This window comes from Pavona decussata, unplaced genomic scaffold, assembly GCF_977016875.1.
Source record: "Pavona decussata unplaced genomic scaffold, jaPavDecu1.1 SCAFFOLD_468, whole genome shotgun sequence".
NCBI lineage: Eukaryota > Metazoa > Cnidaria > Anthozoa > Scleractinia > Agariciidae > Pavona > Pavona decussata.
The window spans coordinates 1,550,433-1,572,500 of record NW_028145806.1 but is presented as its reverse complement, the minus strand read 5'-3'; the positions used below and the strand labels follow the sequence as shown (position 1 = coordinate 1,572,500).

General features: G+C 40.1%; 3 protein-coding genes and 1 pseudogene across 3 annotated transcripts in view; 1 reads left to right on the top strand and 3 right to left on the bottom strand.

The window, feature by feature from the left end:
- LOC146450388 (uncharacterized) overlaps nt 1–1,238 on the bottom strand; it is a 2,044-nt pseudogene extending 806 nt beyond the window's left edge.
- LOC146450379 (transducin beta-like protein 3) overlaps nt 1–22,068 on the top strand; it is a 223,702-nt gene that overhangs the window by 147,491 nt on the left and 54,143 nt on the right. The window lies entirely within an intron of this gene.
- Nucleotides 15,162–16,492, bottom strand: LOC146450387 (uncharacterized). Its single transcript, XM_085100526.1, has one exon. The coding sequence runs from the start codon at nt 16,155–16,157 to the stop codon at nt 15,162–15,164; it is 996 nt and encodes a 331-aa protein (XP_084956652.1). The 5' UTR covers nt 16,158–16,492.
- Nucleotides 17,433–21,181, bottom strand: LOC146450386 (uncharacterized). The gene is made up of 3 exons (XM_085100525.1): nt 18,688–21,181; nt 18,133–18,352; nt 17,433–18,021 (listed from the first exon to the last, which is right to left on the bottom strand). Exons 1-3 carry the CDS (start codon nt 21,179–21,181, stop codon nt 17,433–17,435), a joined length of 3,303 nt encoding a protein of 1,100 aa, XP_084956651.1.

The following is a 22,068-nucleotide window of genomic DNA, read 5'->3' as shown; positions in this document are numbered from 1 at the left end:
GCCATTGTTCTCAGTTTCGAGGGTGAAAGATATTTTGGGGTCAACTGCAATAAGAGTATCGTGGAACTTGCTAACAGAGTGTTTCTTTATTATGACAAAACTGTTGTCTTCATAACGTTTCCAGACTTTTGGGGGTGTTGTTGAAGTGGCGATAGCTGATTCTTCAATTACCTACATGCAGAGGTTACTATGACTGGGCTAACTGGGCTCCCCATTGCACATCCATGTATCTGTTTGTAGACAGAGTCATTGAACGTAAAGTAGTTGTTGGAGAGGGTGAATTCCAAAAGGGAGATGATTTCATCGGTGTTGAGCTTCGTTCTTAAGTTTAGCGTGGTGTCCTCATCTAGCTTTTTTCTGATGTAGTCACAAGCCTTGTTTTTGTGATTAACTCTACCAAAATAGATATATGTACATGGAGCTTATAATATATATATTTAGCTATTAGAAGTGTAAACAACTCTAGTTGTCGCCTTCTCAGTATTTACAATAAGACAACTTCGAAATTTATTTCTGGGCGTAGATTTGAGCCTGTGTGAATTGCCTAGACAAGTGTGACCATCAAGTGAATGCCGCTTATACGACATTATGCTAGTAACTTTCCTGTGAGGTATGCAAATCACAATTTTTATGATTGATAATACAGTCATGTTTGCATTGGCTGCCTGGCATTTATGACAGATAAGGAAAAGTTTAAATAAACTTTCTAAAATTGTATCTAAAACAAAACGATGTTTTAACTAGCTTACTTTGGATGTTCTATATGCATGCTTGTGTCCATTTGCTTTTGAATGATTACCATTACAAATAACAAATAAATTGGGAACTACGACGCGATTCTCCTAACTTACCAGGTAGTTGACAACCACGCAGTTCTCTAATTTCTTGTTTGAGCCGGTCAATGATAGGCTTGCAAAATTTTGGAATTCCGCTTTGCCTGATTCCTCAGGACCTTTTCTGATAGACAAAATCGTCTCCTCAAGCAGATTGCTTATGTGTCCTTTGTTTGCACTGTCTTCGCCCACTGTGGCCAGCTCAGGGTAATTTACAGTTTGAAAGGCACTGACTACCTGGGAGACCAATTCAGGTCTCAGGAGTGTGCTGTGCAGTGTGTTGTCCGGCAGCTTACTCGTAGGCTGGTTTGAAGATGATTCGTCTTGGAGAGGACATTGCATTATTGCATTTTTGGCTGGTAGTGCTGTTGAAGTGGCGACCACCGAGTTTTCACAACAAGACATTATATTTGGTACCAGATGATTAGCTGATGGGTTATTTATTGGTACTGGATAGGAAATTCACGGATTCTTTTGAACAAGAAGAGGAGCTGATGGATAATCTGTTTCCAAATCGTTAGCTGCCAATGGGTCACCTGAGAATTCAGGGTATCTTTCGTTGAGCATCTGGCAGAACATGCTGCCTTTCTTGTTGTGTGTGGTTGCAGACTTACTGGGGAGCAAATGGTTGGTTATTTACTGCACATCTACTTCTGTCACTTCTGGTTCACTGTCGTTGTCAGTAAAAAACTTCAGAGCTGCCTCTTTTAAAGCTTTTATTTTGGCATCAGCTTCATCCGACTTAGCCGTTTTTCCTTTCTTTGTCTGTCTTTCTTTTCATCAGAGGCATCAGCAACTTTCGAAAACGAAAAACAATTTTCACCTGGTGCAGAAAACAAAAAGCAGATATTATATTTCTACAGGAAACTCATTCGACCGAGAACAATGAAGCCCAATGGAAAAGGGAGTGGGGCGCCTCATTCTTCTGCTCCCACAGGGCTAACAACGCCTGTGGGGTTGCGATTTTGATTCGAAATAATTTTGATTGTATTGTTGAACAAAAGGTAGCTGACGCATATGGCAGATTTCTCATACTGAAAGTGATACTCAATGGTGAACAAATCCTTCGAGTAAACATTTATGGTCCAAACAGAGACAATGAATTAGTTGCCTTCTATCTCTCGCTATTGCAGACTATTGTGAAAAATGATTTTGATACTATTGAAAATATCATTATAGGTGGAGATTTTACTTGTCCATTAAACCCCACAGTGGACAAAAGAGGTGGTAACCTTTTCCCAAGGCAATCTGTAATTAACACAATAGAAGAGCTACAATCAGAGCTGGATTTACATGACATTTGGCGCATTAAAAACCCTACGACACGTAGTTATACATGGAGTCAATCGGAACCCCCAATTTTTTCTAGATTAGATTACTGGCTAATTTCAAACTCTCTAGCGGATAATGTTTGTTCGGTCGATATAATACCCTCTATCAAAACAGACCATTCCGCAATCCTAATAGAATTTCAAGGTGTTGATGCAAAAGTTAAGGGTCCTGGGATTTGGAAACTTAATTGTTCCTTGCTGAGTGACGAGACTTACGTTGAAAAAATAAATTCTCTAATACCTAAATGGGTACAGGAAGGTGAGATCGATCTTGAAGACCCGCGATCAGTGTGGGACTGGGTGAAATATAACGTTAAAAAATATTCCAGACAATATTCAATGAATAAATGTAAGGAAAAGAAATTGGAAGAACAGAAGTTAAACAAGGAATTTAAGGAAGGTTCTTTAATTTTTGAAAATAATCCTCAGGAAAATCAAACGATTTTAAATGTGCTTCGAGAGCAGATTGAAAAATTGTATGAAGAAAAGGTTGAAGGTATAATCGTAAGATCACGGGCACGCTGGCATGAGCACGGTGAAAAGAACTCCAAATATTTTTTCAACTTGGAAGAACGAAATCATCTAAAAAAACATATTCGGAAACTTCATATGAGTGGGGTGATTACAACTGATCCTTTTGAAATTTTGGATGCTGGTAAGACCTTTTATGAGAACCTTTACAAATCTAAGCAGAATAGCTGGCAACAAAATGAACAATCTTTCAAATTTGAAGACTTGCCAATGCCAACTCTGTCGAATGAGCTCAGACAAAGTGGCGAGGGAGCGATTAGTTTGGAGGAATGTACTGTGTACTGAAGTTTCAAACTCCTTCCCTCCAAATAAGGTTCCAGGTAACGATGGATTACCGGTAGAATTTTACAAAATATTCTGGGCTTCTATTGGAAACCGTCTAGTAGAATGTTTTAATGTATCATTTACAAAAGGAGAATTGAGCTCATCACAAAAGCAGGCTGTAGTTACTCTCATTGAAAAAAAGGACCTAGATCGCTGCGACCTAAAAAACTGGAGGCCGATTTCTCTTTTAAATGTTGATGCAAAGATTGTTTCGAAAGTCATTGCCGAAAGGATGAAACGGTTGCTACCGGGAACAATACATCATAATCAAACTGGATACATTCCAGGAAGAAACATCGGAGAGAATATAGTTTAATTCGTGACATAATGAGTTTCACGCAAGCTAAAAATTTTGCCAGGCCTTTTGTTATTTATTGATTTTGAAAAAGCTTTTGATAGCTTAGAATGGCATTTTCTTAAAAAGTGTTTGGAGCTATTTAATTTTGGACCTGATCTTATAAGATGAGTTAATACTTTTTACAAAAATGTAAAAAGCTGCATAATAAATAATGGACTATGCTCCCACTATTTTAATGTTGAGCGTGGGGTTAGACAGGGAGATCCCCTCTCTCCGTATCTCTTTGTCATTTGTGTTGAAATATTGGCTATTGCAGTACGAAACGATGAAAATATTAAAGGGATTAAAATAAGGGATTCGGAAACTAAATTACTTCAGTTTGCTTATGATACAACTGCCATTTTAGCGGATTTGAACTCTGCTCAAGCTTTGCTTAAACTACTTAACGATTTTGAGAAAGTCTCGGGCTTAAAACTGAATGTTATGAAAACAGAAGCCATGTGGATTGGATCTCTTCAAAATCATGAAGACGAAGCTCTGGGATTTAAGTGGAAAACATGTGTCAAATGTTTGGGCATTTTCATTACATACGATGTAAAGATACTTGTTGAGAAGAACTTCAAACAAAGATTGAAGAAAATCGCAAATTTAATAAATCTTTGGAAGTCAAGAGGTTCTGTTGCTTTCCTTTTGGTTGATTTAATTTTCTCCTTTCTTGTGTTGATGCCTTTAGCGGTCTCTTCCCTGCCAACTGTTTTATCGTTTTTACTGAGTCTCTTTTTCCCCACCAACATCAGTCTCTCTCACTTTTTTCTTTGATTTAGAATTCTTTCTTCTTTCTTCCTCCTCCCCTTGCCAATTCTCCATCTGTTCCAGTGCTTTCTCTGTGGGCTTTCTCTTTCTAGGCTCATTGAGAGTTGTTTTTTTCTTTTGTCTCTTTAAGACGTGCAGCAAACTCAGGAACTCCTTTTTTATTTCTTTTTCAGTCCCTGCATAAGTAAACAATTATACCACATTAACTAACGTCTAATATCAAGTTCATGTAGTTATGGCCCAATTTAATTAATTCAAAGGTTGCAGAGTGGGCCAGACAGGTTCTGTTTTCCTCTTCAATAGAATTGAAGGAGGCCACAGAAAGGTCATGACATTTTGAGCACACAAATTTTTCATCTAGTTACAAAACTTGGAGTTTTTGTCTCTGAAATATGTTTTTTTGTAGTGTTGTACATTATGCACATTTGTATTGCCTATAAAATTGATTTCAGAGTTTTTAGTTACAATAAGAAGAAATCGGAAGCTTACTTGACATTCTTTGAGGGGTCACTGAGATGTGAACTAGCTAATGTCACGGCTCTCTGAGGTGGCAGTACCACAGCTAAATTCATTAATTTGCTATGGTGAAAGTTGCCACCGACGGTGTTTCACATGTTCGTGTCTACACTTCTGTAAGTTATATCTTACATCTTAACTAACTGACTGAAAAAAGGTATATCGGCTGCAATGAATATTACTTTGCAACGGTTTTTCCCGCCTAAAAACTACCCGCTAGAATATAGAGTTATTATAATACAAGCACCACTTTACTAGCTTATTTTAACGAAGTATACAGATCCAAAATGAAGCTAAGAGCTCTTTACCTGTGTCTATAACAGTAACAAGCCACTTTTTTGATTTCTCTTTGGACAGAATTGGATTGAAGTAGTCCAGCTCGGCGAAAACCTCCTTGCCTGTCTCAGGCAAACCATCTATCTTACTTTGTTGTACAACTATATAGGATTCATCATTCTTTCAGGAGACCAACACCCACTTCAGGTTTTCTCTTGCTGATGAAGACATGACTGTAGTGGTCAATAATCGTAAAATAGAGTAATCAATAGAGCTGTTATGTTCCCAAGATCCTCACACCCCAATGGCACCGACGTACTAAACTTAAAAAAAACGTGCTTTCTGTGTACGTGTTTCGAGATATCTCAGTACATATAAGGTTGCCAGTGCTGTCACTCCATAGACTGACATATTGTATCTTCATATCAAGAAAGGGTCAATTAGTCTCTCTAAATTTTATTGCTATATTCAGTTACCTTGTAAGATAAGGAGCAGCAACGGTTGTATCTGAGCATTTGACAAAAATTCACTCGTGGAAATACAGTCAGGAAAGATACAAGTACATACTTAAAATGTCCAAGCGAAGAGGGCGTCCAAAAGGATCTTTCAGGCGAAGTAGATCTACCTTACCTGAAACTTCATTAGCTTCCCATGATGAAGAGTTGGTATTCATCCAGAGCAGATTAAATTATGAATCCGAAATAGCTGAAGCCTTTGCTTCGTCATAAAACCAAATGGACGACCCGGTGCAGTCAATAACCACAGAGTACACACAAGAAGAGCTTGGATGCTCCATGCCACAACTATCTCCTGGATCTTGCTTTGAGGGCCCTTCATCCAATTCTCAAAGAAGCGGCAGTGAAACAACATCAGCAGATGATTGCTTCGTGTCATTTCTGCATGAAGGTGATCCTCGGGTTTCTAATACCTCAGATGAATTGACTGGTGGAAGTGAAATATACTTGCAAATGGTAAAAGAGTTATCCAGTGGCAAAGTAGCAGAAGATGACCATGGAAGCAAAGACAAGTGGTATGAAGACGTGGTAATGGACATGAAAGGCTATTTTTCTGAAGAACTATTCACCATAGAAAGAGAACTTCTGACGCCAGATAGTGACCTTGTCAATTTCTTCACCAGTCCTGAAGACACTGATGTTATGGCACTAAGCGACTTTGAAAGTATGGAACCCCTTCACGAGGAACAAAACGATCAAGACAAATTTATATACCCAGCAGCTACTGTTACTGTGAGTGTCAGCATGCTTCTTATTATTACGTACTGCACTCGGCATCATTAATATGGGGAAGCCATGGCTGATTGTGCTGATGTTCACTCTGGCTTACAATCACTCCACAATTTCATGAAGTACTGTAATGACCGCAACAACAATCAAACATTTCACATTTTGAATTCGTTTAATGCAAAAAAAAAAAGGAAGAAAAACGGAGAAAACAACCAAACAGAGAAATCGGAGCAAACGATTCAACTGAAAAATAACAAACAAAATACACAGGTGTTACATAAGCTAATTAACAACAAAATAAACGAAAATGAAGCCGACAACGACAGAAACGAAAATAGCAAATACTTACAAATTATGGAACGGCTAGAAACATGTGAGATGAAAATTCGCCGAGAACAGCAAAAATCTTAAATACACCAAGAAGAGCATACGTCTACAACTCACCGAGAACAGCGCAGTACTAGCCGCAAAAAAAGGACCGACAAAAGTAAAATAGGACTATTTATGGAAGAAATGTGTAGGAAACGCTTAAGGGTGCTAATGAGTAGAATAGGCGCGCCAGAAGGGTGTTAATTAAGCACAATGAAAATGCAATAGACAACGCTAAAAAGTTGCGGTGTAGATCGCCCATTGACAGATTAGTTGCACATTTCCGGCCCTGAACTTAAGAAAAATTCACAAATAAATTGACTGAGCAACTAGAAGACCTAATACTGCAACTAGGTTTCCAAAAATGTTCCTTAAAGATGTTTAAGAAAAGAGTCATGAAGCTTAAATCATCCAAGTTCAATATTCAGTCATTTCACGGTAGTGCTCCACTCTTGAGGAGACACAGTTTGGTAATAGGTCTCGTAGAATGGTGGACGTCATTGCAACCTTGGCAGATCTTATGAATCCATCGTATCGTTGAAGTCCCCTGGGTGGACTTCAACGATACGCCCCAAAGGCCATTGACCACGGTGAACTCTTTCATATGCAATAAGTACAAGATCACCAACAGCAAAATTCTGACGTGGTTTGACCCATTTCTGTCGTTCTTGTAGAGAGGGCAAGTATTCTGCTAGCCATCTCTTCCAAAAGACATCGGTGAGGTACTGGACTTGTCTCCAGCGATTCCGGCAATAGAAATCTTCCTTCACGAACACACCAGGAGGCAAATTCAGATTTGATCGCTGAAGAAGCAGGTGATTCAGAGTCAAAGGTTCTAGATCAGTGGGGTTGTCACTGTTAGGAGTTAACGGGTGGCTGTTAGGGATCCCTTCGATTTCGGCCATCAAGGTACCCAGGGTTTCTCCAGAAATCAGTTGTTCACGTGGAAAACTTCTGGGGATCTTTTGTATGGAGCGTATGATTCGTTCCCATACCCCTCCCATGTGAGAGGCACCAGGAGGGTTAAATTTCCATTCGATATTCCTCTGGTGAAGGAAGGTCTTGATTTTCTGCTGGTTACAATTCAATCTTGAGCCAAATTTGCGTATATCGGGAAAGTCTAGCGTTCAGGTTGCTAATGAGTAGAATAGGCGTGCCAGAAGGGCGTTAATTAAACGCAATGAAAATGCAACAGGCAACGCTAAAAAGTCTCAGTGTAGATTGTCTGTTGACAGATTAGTTGCTACAAGTACTTTCACCATTTGAAAAGCCCAATTATTTGTCATAAATACTGTTCCAAATGTTTGCTTCTTCTAAATGATTGAATTGAACACAGTGTGTCCAAACGACTTGTGCCAACTGGACTTAACAAAGCACGCAGCCACATCGTTTTTTATTGAAGTTTCTATAGCCTAGCAAGTACAAAGCTTTTTAGCCAGAGATGGCTTTTTTGATGATCTTCAATATAGATTCAGGCAGACTCCTCAGCCTGGAAAAATCAGTGACATATACGATGGCCACATATACAAGTCTCTATTTAAAAACAATGGGATATTGTGTAAGCCCAATAACATATCACTGACTTGGAAAACTGACAAAGTGCCCTTATTCAAATCATCCTCATTTTCGCTATGGCCCCTGTATTTTGTTACGAATGAGTTGCCGTACAAGAGAAATGCAGAGAAAATATGCTTTTCGCTGGTCTGTGGTTAATGGCTCAAACAAACCACAGATGTTAACTTATTTTGCACCTTTTTATCAGGGATTGAGAAAACTAGAAAGAGTGGGTGTAAACGTGACTGTCCCTGATGAAGAAGTCGCTTTGTTTACATCAAAAGTTGTTGTTATTTGTGGAACATGTGACTTGCCAGCAAAATGTTTAGTTTTTAATACAGTACAATATAACGGATTTTACGATTGTTGTAAATGTAAAAACCTCTGCGAGAGGGCACATGCATGCTTTTCCATTCAATGCAGATAACATCAAGGGTGAAAAAAGGACATCTGCTGGTTTTCTGTTAAAGGCCCATGTTGGCTTGCTGCTTTAAAGTACTATGACATAATCGATGGTACTGCCATAGATTACGAGTGTAGACAAAACCTGGACCCCCCTTCTGGACTCCTCAAAATTTCGGAAAAAAGAATTAGTAAAATACATAAGAAAACTTAAGTAAAATATAACGTTTACTGCTTGGTATCCACAAAGGTTTCTTTGATTCATCGTGCAGCTTAAAAACGCTTCACTACCGTCTCTAAAGTTCGTAGTTTCACAGGTAATTCTCTAGTGAAGTTGAAATTCGTTCTTGACAGCCGCCTACTCCAGTAATTGCCTTCGAAATCGTCCCATAACTGTCAAGCCGATCTCCCTCCATTTTGTTCAGCCATCTTGATATTTTCGCAGACCAGCTAGTACCTCGCACTGGCATTAGTCAAAAGACCCGAAAACCGGGCCCCGGGCCAATGAGGAATGCCGGGTTTAGCATCAAATATTTTTCCCAGAAAAGAAAAAGTCAATGTCTTTGTAAAACTTACACTGTAAAATTACAGTTAACGTACATAGTAATGTGTCATGGGTGACAAGAGTCTGTGGCTCATTATTATAAACAGCAGAAACCTATCTGAATTGAAGATGTGATCATCGCAGTTGACTTGCAATTAGTGCACTCCAACTCGGGGTGTAAGCCTAATAGACATGACGATTAAGTAACTAATTACCCTGCCATTCTTTTTAACCTTGCTCTCGTAGAGCATATTCTTCAGGTGATATGCTTTTCATGCCATATGGGTATTCATCCATACCAAAACTGCTGATCTTTCTGTTCTAAGAAAGTGAAGAAAAAGAAAACTAACCTACATTATCCATACAATTTGTTTTACCTGTTCCGGCACTAACCTTGGTGGATGGCGCCGAAAGGATAATGAAGAAGGGTGATTCGCGCCAAGTGCGGAATGAGCATTGATCCAAGCTTTCCTTTCCCTGCTTTTTAGGCACCGAGCACGCAGGTTACCCTGTTCACACAACACTGGTACAATATGTTTGCACCTGGTATGAAAAATGAACTGGTCAAGGTGTTTACAGGGTGCTGGTCCAAAAATTGCACCTGTCTTGCAGAATAGGTGCCCTGTATGAAAGCTGTCCGGGTATTGGTATGAGGTAGCGTAAGGCCTATTCATGCAGATTTTGTTGCAGATCCAAAATCGGTTTATGCAATTTTAAAGCGGACTGAGTATCTATTGAAAACCAAAAGGGAATACTGACAGTAACAGCAAAAATAAGTTAATTTTAATTCACAATGTGAAATACAACTAATTTAACAATCGGTTAGTACAACAGGCTGCAGGCTAAAGGTTCTGTCACAGTGTCCAACGCCTCTTCCAACCTGTCTCACAATGAAATATTACACACTGGTATAATTTATTTTAAAATAAAAGTACTGAATATAAACAGTAGGGTCAATTTCATGGCCTGAGTCGGTAAGGTTATGGCCATTGCTCTCACTTACTGAAAGTGAACATTTTGTAATGATCTTCAACATTTTAAAGGTTTAATTAAAGTGGAAATTATCAAGATTAAATTGGCACTGTCACGGGCTGTTTGCTGTCTTCAGATCAGTTCTTGTAAAATCATTCCTTTGTACGTTTATTCATGCATAAAATGCTCCTTTAGAATTACGAAGATATGAAATGACATTCAACAGTGAGAATAAACCATATTTTTTTGGCGATTTGTTTGAAGACACAGCATTACAACTTGTAAAAATCGGCCAATTTTTTTTTAAGTTTTAATCCATTTCCATCCTCGCCATCCGTAACAGCACTCGACAGTAAATAAGCTCAGTGCTATAATATAGTCTTGTAAAACGTAGACCATTATTTTTGGGTCTCCCTTGATGCTAAAATATCATGACTTAGTGCCCCTTTAAACTAACAATATCAACTGGTACATGAAACTCAATGCAGGTTTGGCTTGAGGGAAGACTCTCTCACAGCAGTTTTCAGTTCACTGTTAAATGCTAGAAGCGCCACAAGCTCCAAAACAGGACTCCTTGGCTCGAGGGGAGTTGTTAAGGTAAGGTAAAGGTAAAATCTTTATTTAGACACGGTGTTTCCTTCAGGACTATACAGTATTTAATTTAAAATCTAACTACCTAACTAAATTAATGTTGTGAATAGCTACTACAATAAGAGAAATGATAAAAACCTGCTTTACAAGGAAGCTGTGTATGAAAACAAAATAAAATTTATATAAGACTACTGTCAAATTCATTTATTCTTCAGCTTAGATTTAAATTCATTGAGAGACAGCAACTGTCGAATAATCAAGGGCAGACTATTCCACAGTACAACTCCGCTGTAAGACAGACTTCCTTTACAATAATTAGTGCGGGGCTGTGGGATAGCAAGCGTACCATCACTATCTCTTAGGTTATAAGTTAAAGCATCAGAACTGAAGACAAAGCATGAACTAAGATATTCCGGAACCATATTATTCACAATCTTGTACATCATTATTGATTTATTGCCAAGGCGTTGACGGTCCAGTTTAATTCAGTTTACCATCGGCAACAATTCATCAGTACTACGATCATAATTTGAAAATGTTAAGACGCGTGCTGTGCAATTTTGTAAAATTTGTAACTTTTGAGAAAGACTCTTAGAAGAGGATCCCCACACCGAACTGCAGTAATCGAGATGAGGTTGGACTAATGAATTGTAAATGGAAAGTAAAGTCTTATATGAGACCAAATACCTAATTGGTTTAATAGCGCTAATACCAGAAGCAATCTTTTCAGAAAGCTCATTGATTGGAGACTAATGCCATGCTAAGCAATCTTTTCAGAAAGCTCATTGATTGGAGACTAATGCCATGCAAGCAGCATTTTTCGATTCACTGATTTCCAGGCATTGGGCACAGGATGTAATGAGAATAATGCAACGCAGGTTTTGCTTAAGGGAAGACTCTCTCACAGCAGTTTTCAGTTCACTGTTAAATGCTAGAAGAGCCACAAGCTCCAAAACAGGACTCCTTGGCTTGAGGGGAGTTGTTCTGGAAACTAATACCATGCTAGCAGCATTTTTCGATTCACTGATTTCCAGGCGTTGGGCACACTGTAATGAGAATTTAGTACTACATTTTCATTACCTCAAAATCTTCACAAAGAAAGTTAACAAATGAATATATTTTTTATGACGTTACCGTTCAATTGTAATAGGATAAGGTATGATTGTTATGAAAAGAGCATCATGTGGTTCGTACACTGTAAAGTACAATGTCTGTGCCAAGTTTCATTGACCATTATCCATTCTGTCCAGTTACTCTTTGTTATTTGGTTTTTGTGATTTTTGTCGGCGTTGTGTCCACTATATAAAGTTATGACATTATGTTAAACTAATTTGTCATGCAAGAAAAACCTGAATATATTTGTAACGAGTGTAAAAACTAAAACACCATCCTGTTCCATTAGAATGTTCCTAAAGGTTGCCACCACCCTTACAAGATACACCGAATGATGATCTTTTCTTACTTAACAGTTTAATCCTGGCTGACAAAAATGCTGCCACATTGGCTGTTAAAGTGTGGCTTAAACAAACCTCAACATCAGATGGAACAAACTGTTGATATTTGTTTGCACACGCATTTGCAATGTGGAAATGCTTATTTTCCATTTTAGGAATCCACTTCCCATACTTTTCTGAGAAGAAGTGGTCTTGTTCTTTATGACGCAAACAATACTTAGAATCTAAAGGGTCCACACAGTACCTTGGCGGGCCATCTCTGAGAGCACATCCACATCCAAAACATTTGCGAATGTTTCCTTGAATTGCACTCAGCTGAAAGGGCGTATCATTTGTAGATTTTGAGACGGGCTCAGGAGGCTCTGTGTGGGTACTCTTGTGAATACCATCTTCAGTCCACCTTGGTGTTGACTTTGGTAGTTTATTGGAGAAAAGTCGGGGGTGGTATCAGTAAACACTTCCCCTAGGGTGCATCTTGCAACATTTACAGGCTCCCTGCTTCTCTTTCTTACCTTTGGTGCATCTCCAGGCTTACGACCTGCAAACTAGTTTCCTTCTGCAGTGGCTGCAGGTGTAGCATTATGAGGAATGTTTCCACTGAGATAAGGATCAACAAATTCCTGTAAATCTTTGTTGTCTGCTGCAGCTGCAAGGGTGTGTGAACAAATTCTGCTAGATTTGAACTGAATGCACAATGAATCACAGAACGATTACGAAGGATGAAAGAGATTATAGCTGGATTATATACATTATACTTGCAAATGAACACTCGTACTCACCATCCCCCATGTTGTTGGGCTACGATCGTCTAGGTAACGCTTCATTCATACTGGTCAGCCGAAAAATCAAGATGGCAGAACAAAATAGCGGGAGATCGGCTTGACAGTTATGGGACGATTTCGAAGACAATTACTGGAGTAGGCCGCTGTCAAGAACGAATTTCAACTTCACTAGAGAATTACCTGTGAAACTACGAACTTTAGAGACGGTAGTGAAGCGTTTTTAAGATGCACGATGAATCAAAGAAACCTTCATGGATACCAAGCAGTAAATGTTATGTTTTGACTTAAATTCTCTTATGTATCTTTATATATTTTTTTTTCCAAAATTTTGAGGGGTCCAGAAAGGGGTGGAGAAAGGGGTCCAGAAGGGGGGCCCAGGTTTTGTCTACACCCAAAGATTACATGCACTGTGTCTTACTTGGTATTGTCAACATCTCAAATCATATCAAAGATGTCGATCAAAGGCTGGAGCAAATAAAATATCCCAATGACATTTCTCAATGCCCAAGAGCATTAGAATCTAACTTAAAATACTACAAGGCATCAGAAACCTGGGGGTAGGGGTACTCCCCTATATGACCTTAACGGGGACGTGGGGCCCGATAGGGTATGGTTTTCAGGGTGTTTTGTCTTGAATGTGTATCTATTTCATCACTTTCTGTCTTTACAGGGTATCGCTACATGACCTAATGGCTTAAACAGGATAAGCTTAGATGTCTGTTTATTGGTCTTTTGAAGAGCGAAGCATGTTTCAATGATTTTAACTAGATTGTGATTGCCAATGTATTAAAATACCAGTAAGAAACTAGTGTATTCCTGTTTCATTCTAGTCTTAAATAGGGTATGATTTTGGGTTAAATGTCTTAGATAGGGTCTGAAAATTTTGAATTTTGTCTTAAACGGGATAGGGAAATCAGAGAATTGTGTCTTAAACAGGGTCAGGGTTTGAACGCCTGGGCCACACCTCCCTTCCTGACCATCTGTTAAGTACCCCCCCCCCCCCCCCGATCAGAACTGAGGTCTTTTCTGCTATTTTGTGGTCTTCCAGTACTCTACAGAATACTTCCAGATGATTGTTTTCCACATTTTGCTCTTTTGAGCGAGTCAATATTTATTTTGCTTCTAGACTCCATAACGGGAGAACAACTATTTCGTGCTGAGAAAATGCTGTTCCATGTTTGCTTTCTGTTGAGCCCCTTATATGGGGAAAGATATTGGACGGCTAATGTACACTAGTAATACCTGCCGGTAGAGTGCCAACGAGTAAAAACTGTCACAGTTGCATGCCAAATGAAAATTAAGAAGTAAGCAGGCTACAAAACATTTTTCAAACTGAATCATTGTTTAATAAAGCATTGCAAAACTCTCATGCTATTCTTTGTTGTTTAGAATGTCTATAAGAACTAAACTTGTGAGGTAGATTAGAGGTGAAACATCTGCGGCCCTTGCATTACCTGTTTGAGTTTATACAAAACCAAAATAAACAACTTTAATGTGTACAAGAATAGCTATCAACCTAGGAATAACAGAATTTTACAATAAAAATGAGCTTTTCAATCCAATTTATTTAATTAATGAGCCACAGGTACGGTATTTAAAAGAAAATAGAAGAATGGTACAAAGCTAAGTTGACTTGAAATATTCCTCCTGTATTCAAACATCTCCAATGTGCATCTCCCTCAAACAGAACCTAAACATCACCAAAAAAAACCCACTCAATTTGACTAGAAAACGATGAAATCTAAAATTTTTTGTAAATCTCTATAATTAAGGATTCGTTTTGGTCCACAGTGTATCAGTTTGGAATGATATCTTTATTGTGCATATTATGTTACTGACCACATGAATTCACATAACGACACTGGCCAGCTATTGTCCGTGTTAGCTTGCATTTTGAATATTATCATATCACAGGAAAAAATTCAGAGATTCGATGGTTGGTGCTTTAATGGTATGTTATTGGGAAAACATTGGCACAACATTGGTAAAATACATAGTTTACCAATGTTGAAAATTGAGTTACATTTTCCATATTGGTATTGCATTTTATGGAAAACCAACAGTGGAATATTGAAATTAGTGTTCCAAATTGGTTTTTCATTGTAACCTCATTGGTATTCCATTGAAAAATTACCAACATTGGTATTTGATGCTTAAGTTTACCAAACTGGATTTTCACTGGAGTTTGTTGGTAAACTATGTTGAAAAGCCAACATTGGAATGTTAAAATTAATTTACCAAGGTGGCTTTCAAAATGTAATTTAATTGGTTTTCTATGAAAAATTCCAATATTGGTTTATGGTAAATAGACCACTGAAATTGGATCTTCACTCAGTGATTTGAATGGTGCCGGTGTACTGTCTGTCCAAGCGGGCGGCCGATTCGTAAAATAGTTCACGATAAGCAGAGTCTGTGCGCCAACGGCTTAGCGCATCAGCTAAAACGTTATGGACGCCTGGAATGTGACGAGCAGTCAACTCGCAATCATGGACTGCAGCTGTGAACCATAGTTCCCGTAAGCAACGTTGCATGAAAGGATCCTTCGAAGAACCAGAGTTGACAACAGAAACACCTGCTTCGTTGTCGCATGACACAAGGAATTTGCGATGGGAAAACTTGGAAGCCCAAAACTTAACAGCTACGACAATAGTATAGAGTTCTAAAGTGGTGATATGTTCTGCACTGCACACGATGTCTTCGGGAAACTCGCACGTGAAACATTCGTTAAGACAGGTCGCCCCGCCAGCATGCAATGATGCGTCCGTGGTAAACTGAAGATCGTCGAATTCCCACTGTTGAGGTTTGATGAGTGAAGTGCCGTTAAAAAGTGGTAGGAAAGCCAGCCACCAAGCTATGTCAGCTTTCATGTCCGCTGAAACCGGAAGTCGGACGCGTGTTGATGGAAAAGCACGTAGACTGTTCAATAAATGCGACATGAAAATGCGGCCCGGTTTAACACAAGCGGTCACAAAAGAGAGTTTTCCGAGAAGAGACTGCAATTGCCTTAAGGTGTAAAATTCACGAGAAGACCAAGAAGACAGTTCAGAGAGCAGATCCTTTACTGGGGTTTCCATAACTGAGAGCATAAAATGTTCGGAATCAACCTCCACACCGAGACAAACCATGTTGGTGGAAGGTGAACAATCATTGTCAGGTGAAGTCTGCAGTCCGAGTTCTTGAAGTTGATCCTGTAAACTTTGAAATACACATGAAGCCCGCTCAGTGGTGTCAGCGCCATAAAAATCGTCAAGATAAACGTCAGCGAAGAAACCGAGTTCAGTAAAACAATGAACTACCGCTCTAGTTGTTCTCTGACAAATCATAGCGTTTGTCCTCAATCCGAAAGGACAGCTAGTGTCAAAGTAGAGCAGGTTCTTATGGCAGAAGCCAAGTTAAAAATAATCCTTAGGGACAATAGGTAACTGGCGGTACGCTCGCTGAAGATCGAGCTTGTACAGTAAACAACCCCTGCCGTGTTGTAAAATGAATTCGCAAAGCCGGTCGATGCCAGGAAGTCGTAGCTTGTAATGTTCATGTAGATACGTGTTGTCAGGAATACTGCTGTTAACCGAGCAAGAAGGGGGAAAACTCAAATCCATGACCACGCGTCGTTTCGTTGAACCGCGCTTCGGTACAGTCTGCAGTGGAAAACAGATTAATGGCCGTGGTTCAACTTTTTGTTTATGTTGACACATACCACGAATTTCTTGGTGTGAGTATTGGAAGCAATATCAAACATCTAAGCAGTTACTCTCATCGTGACACAGTCCGCAGGTCCCGGGGGGGGTACTTGACCAGTGTTTGGGTATAGGGGTGCCGCTGGGGGTTTGAAACCCTGACCCTGTTTAGGACGAAAGTAACCTTAAATACCTACCCTGTGTAGGACAACGCCCTATAATTTGAGACCCTATTTAGGACAAAGGACAATATCTAGCTCTTGTTTTACACAAGTGTTTAATGTCAATAGTAATCGCATTTAAAGGCCCACTGTCATCTACCAGACTTGATGTCCCACGCATTGAAATGCGAACAACAATCACAACGGATAAAATAATACATTTAGAAGTGATGGCAAAAAATCCTAAAATTTCGCATTAACAGCGGTGAACCTTAGATCAAAACTTAATTGACATGAAGCATTGTTCACTAAAATTGTTACCTTACAGAAAGTATGAGAAAAAATGTACCACGAAATTAATTTAACACCGCAGCGCATTGAAAACTGAGTGACGATGGGTCTTTAAGTAAACCATGTTTCGCAGGTATTAAACAGTCAATTGCCCGTTACTGAACTTACACAAAATTGCATCAAGCATTAAAACTCCAAGGGGTTACTTGGTCTAGTGAAATGCCGTCATAACATTTATGTAATAGCAAGTCAAAAAACAATGATCAATTTAATTCCTGTATAATGTGCCAGGAAAAGCATGGGTTTACTTATGGTTTATCTAAAAAAAATTACGATAATCACAAAAGTTTCATAACTGTAACCTCTAGACATAACACTAAGTGCCAGTTCATATAGTCGACCCATGTAAATATATGGTAAGCCGACATTTGTTCAAAGTATCTTAGCTTTGAGTACAAAGAAAAAGAATTTATGAATTAAAAAACACTGCTGTTCTTGTCCGACTTGATCGTCTAAGACCATTACTTTCAGCTTGTTCGGTTGCTTCCACCGTTAATCTAATTATCCCATCCTCGTCGGACAATTGAGTGGAAGCTCTGCTCCTTCCAATTCGCCTTGGTTGAGGCTCAAGTAGTCCAACTGCCTCGTCCTCTATTGAAGCAAGTTCCTCTGATGGAATTTCGTAGCAGTTGTCGTCTCTGACTGAAACATTGACATGGGTAAGCACATCGACAAAGGGGAACGTACACAGCTCTGATGTTTTCAGCTCGTAGACTCCACGCTGCTCCACACCATCTGGTCCCTGAACAGGGCTATAAAGTTGCAGAAAGGCGGTGATCGACTGCTTCCTAGGGTCATTGTATGGCACCGGTCTAAGATATTCTATAGGCGCGTTGCGGTTTCCAGCACAAATAAGGCGAACAAGGTTGCCAATTCTGAACGTCTTGTTGTTTCTGTCAAGTACTGCATAGTCCTCAAACAGAGCAACACTGTTACTCTGAAGAGCAGTTTCATTTTCCGCCCTGCCATACTCTTGTCGCTGCCGTACTCGTTGTAGTCTGAAAGAAAACAACAACAACTCAACGACAAAACATAAGGACGTGCAAAGAAACGTAGAGATAACTATGAAAACAAAACTAGAATGAGTTTTAAGTAAAATAATTGATTACCTGTCGTGGGACAAGTTAGGATCTTGATTCAGCATCGAGACCAGAGTGCTTTTATAGATATGTTCCCCTCCTCTTCCTGGTATCTTTACACGTGGGTTGCGTTTTTGACGTCCTTCAGCTGGAGGTGTACCCTCATTGTCATCAATGTAGTGTAGATCAAGTGAGAGTTGGCTGGAGTCATCTGCACCAAGGTCCGCACTTTGAAATTCTTGAAGCTCGTCTGAAACAGAGGAGTTACAAATTATAAATAGCTCTTTATTTAAAAATGCGTACGCATATGGTCACCACATTTGGTAAAAATGATGACTTTTGACAGACATTTTGTATGCAGTATATGGTTGTTATACCAATGGTTTGAAAATTGTACTGTAGTTAAATGTAAATGACCTAGAACCGACATAATGACCAATGACAAGAGCCAAATTAAAAACCACTTTGGTAATTGAGGTGCTTAGTAAACACAAAACCCATGGTAAGGAACCCTTGTTTAATCTCAATAGTCAAGTAGCTGATCAAGTGAGCACCACTCTATGTTCAATTACACCATTTATTTACCTGAAATACACGGTCCTCCATTACAAGCCTCTTCTTCGTCACTGTTCTGGGTAGATACGCTGGCATTTCCCTCATGAAGTTTGTTTCCAGGGTACCGGAAGGGCCGATAGAACCATACGTTTTCAGCGGAGACTCTGACATCATCACCAGTACCGTCATCAGAACCACCATCACTGTCATCATCGTCACCTCCACCATTATCACCACCACCACCATCATCACCATTATCACCTTCACCATTCGTGGGTGCCATCCCTACTGAGCGCGCAAGCTCTTGGGCTACCGATATACCTTCCCTCCATGCTTGAACCTCCTCTCCGTGATCTGGGTATTGATCCAAGCGAACCTTCTCGAAACCGACTGGGTACTGTTGCGCCCATATGCTCTCTTGCTTGGGATGAGGTTTGGCGAACTCTGGCGCGTTAGGGTCAACTCTGATTTGCTCAAGACGGATCATGTGAGAGGTGTTCCTGCTTAGATCTCCGAAGTTGTAGTTATGGTGGTTACCCACCCATTGACCATTTTTACTCCAAAAATCTTCAAGCACGTCTGAGCCAGTCAGGTCAAGGCGGCATTCTTGGTTAGGAAAATTGTCTCTCATATAGCATATCAGAAGTACGGCACAGTGACAGGAAAGCAAGATATCCATGTACGTCTCTCTCGTGATATAGTTGGTGCGAATGGTAAGACGAGGATGGCGATGAACGTAATTGTGCCAGATTGCCAGAAAATGTGTCACAGTGGCGGCGTACTTGATACGTGCATGTAGAGAAGCCATGCTGCTACAAAATATTTCCACGTAGTACCAGACAACGAGGAGATAAACTTGAGTTCCCAGCAGCATTGGATTCGGTCTTTGGTTGGGTGCTCTACCGTCAATCAATCTCGCCAAACAGTCCCTCACCTTTGGAAAAGAGAGCTTTTGCACAGATCTCCAATTCTGCTGATCTCGCCGGTTGATGTCACTTGCCCCAAGGCCATGCTCTGTTGGAGGAAAAACATCATACACACGTTGAATATGATTCATGTGAACCATATAGTCCCCTAACATCAAAACTCTTGTGGCATGGTCTAGGGGATTCAACATCTTCTTGTGGTTGTGGATGAAGTCTTGATCACACAGGTCCCGAATGTTGTAGAAACCGTCTTCTGTTTCCTCCTTTCGACAAGAAAACACAAACCCAAGATTTGTGGGAATCGGTTGGAATCTGTTACCCGCCGCGTTACTCCCAGCAAGTTGAAGCATAATCTTCCGTCTTCTGGAGTCACCATCGGAACTGTTTCCAACCAGGGGTCCAAGAACTGGTTCTAGGTCTCGCTCGTAGACCCGCTGTACTTCCTGCCATTGCCTGTGGACAAACGTGGTGTCAAACTTATTGCAGGTGGGCATGCACAAAATTGCTAGACGAGGTAGGTTTGGATGAAGTGGATTCAACATTATTGCCCTTGCATAGGAGCCTATCTTACACTCTTGAAACGCTGATATTATTGCGTTATACCCTTCCTCTCCGTCACCTACGTCAACAGCAAAATGATCCAGGCATTGATGATTGTCACCATTCATTCCACAAAAACCAAGAAGTACGTCGTTTGTTTCGTTATAGGTGACTTGTGCGATGATCGCAGTTTCATCCTCTGCTGCTAACACGGGGATGGAGGAAAGACCAAGTTTCGTCATCGCCTCACTGTAAATTTCGCCAAGCTTTTTAAAGTTCCCCGCTTGAATGCCTCCCTCCAACGTCACTCTGTGCTGATTACGCCATCTGTAAATGGAATGGACTTCTGGCCCACAGATATTCATTGCAACAAACGTAGCTAGTCTGGGGCCTCCCCATAGCATGATGACCTCCAGGAAAAGTTTCAGTGGTGCTTTGTACCGCTTTCCATTCTTATCAACATGAAGATTCTGTGACACAGATTCTAAAATTCCCACCAAAGTTTGTTTGTCATCCAACAAACCTTTTTCTGATCCCCTCTGAAGCTTGTAGCAGATAGACTTCATGGACCCACGTCTAGCGTACTCCACAAGCTTCTCTCGTGTGTTTCGCACTCGCACACGCAAGCGCAGGTTTTTCGATTTTGCAAAGAACAGCTGGGATGACTGTTGCTCTAATTTTGCCTTTTGCTCTTCTAATTTGACTACCATCTCGGATGAGTTCAAATAGTCATTGCGGATTGATGCTAAGTTCCTTTTCCCATCTGAGTTACAATTCTTGCTTCTTAGTAGGAGACGCTTCTTGAAAGAAGGTAAATTTGGGATTGCAGAGCAGGAGGAGCACATTTCTTTCACAAAAGTTCCAGCATCAGCTGATCTAGAACACGAGACGCTTCTAAATGTACCTTTAATTACTTCTTCCGATTCTTCGCTATTCTTCACGAAACTAAAGTGAGGCTCCGGATACCAGGTAATTTTGTCGTCGTCCTTGCCAGGATTCAAATCATTAATTAGCAGTTTAGGATCAACTGAAACTGTTTCATTATTTACCTTATACATATAATTGTTTGAGTAGAATCCTAGACATAGCTGCTTTCCAGGAGCATTGTTCCCAACTGATCAGTCTTTTGTATCAGCTGATTTTGATGATTTCTTTGCGATGGGTGCAAAGAAGGAGGCAATATCTCGTGCAGAAGTCGCGTCTCCTTTCCCGGCATTTTGTACATGGCCGGAACTTTTCACGTGCTGAGCTAAATTTCCCATGATATTTCGACCGAGTAAAGACATATCGGTTTTACAAGCCCGACAGAAAGCACTACTTTTCTTGACAATGAAAACGTTGGGATATTTGGTATTAATTTGAGCGTGCAATGCGGAAAGCTCTAGCGAAACATTCGATTCTCTTGAATGAGCAATTAAGGTATTGGTCTTGTGGATTTGGGTTGCCAAATGCTGTCGCACACAATATGGAGCTTTGCCAATACTGCGAAGGACAATTTCAGTGTTGCATACGTTGCAATGAGCAGAAACACTACTGTTTTTCCGGCAGACAGATAGTTGGACACTCGTGCTTTGATGCAGCTGTTTTCTCACGGTCTCGTCAACAATTTTCTGCAATTTTTTCAATTCATTATCCGATTTAGGCAGGCCAGGCTGTTCATCATTAGACGTTTTTGGCTCCAGGAGTTTGGAGTGTTCTTGGTTATCGCTGTGGACACTATCAGAAGATGAGCTGGGTATTGCGTCAATTTCGATAATTTCGTTATGATCTTGCTTTTCGCTGTCGCTGTTGTTAGGCATTGAGGAAGTGGAGACTGGGTCAATGTCGATGCTTTGTGGCACAGTGCTATCATTGTGTTGCCCGGTGACGTTGTACTCACAACTATCCTCTTCCTCAGCTGCATGCTCAGGGTTACCTTTTTTCATCTTCTTAGATGCCTGTCCAT

Coding starts and splice junctions, on each gene's coding strand:
- LOC146450387 (XM_085100526.1), bottom strand. CDS start 16,157: ATGATTTGTCAGAGAACAACTAGAGCGGTAGTTCATTGTTTTACTGAA.
- LOC146450386 (XM_085100525.1), bottom strand. CDS start 21,181: ATGTATAAGGTAAATAATGAAACAGTTTCAGTTGATCCTAAACTGCTA. Junction 18,353..18,687: donor TGGAGGACCGTGTATTTCAG/GTAAATAAATGG, acceptor CCTCTGTTTCAG/ACGAGCTTCAAGAATTTCAA. Junction 18,022..18,132: donor CCTAACTTGTCCCACGACAG/GTAATCAATTAT, acceptor GTTTTCTTTCAG/ACTACAACGAGTACGGCAGC.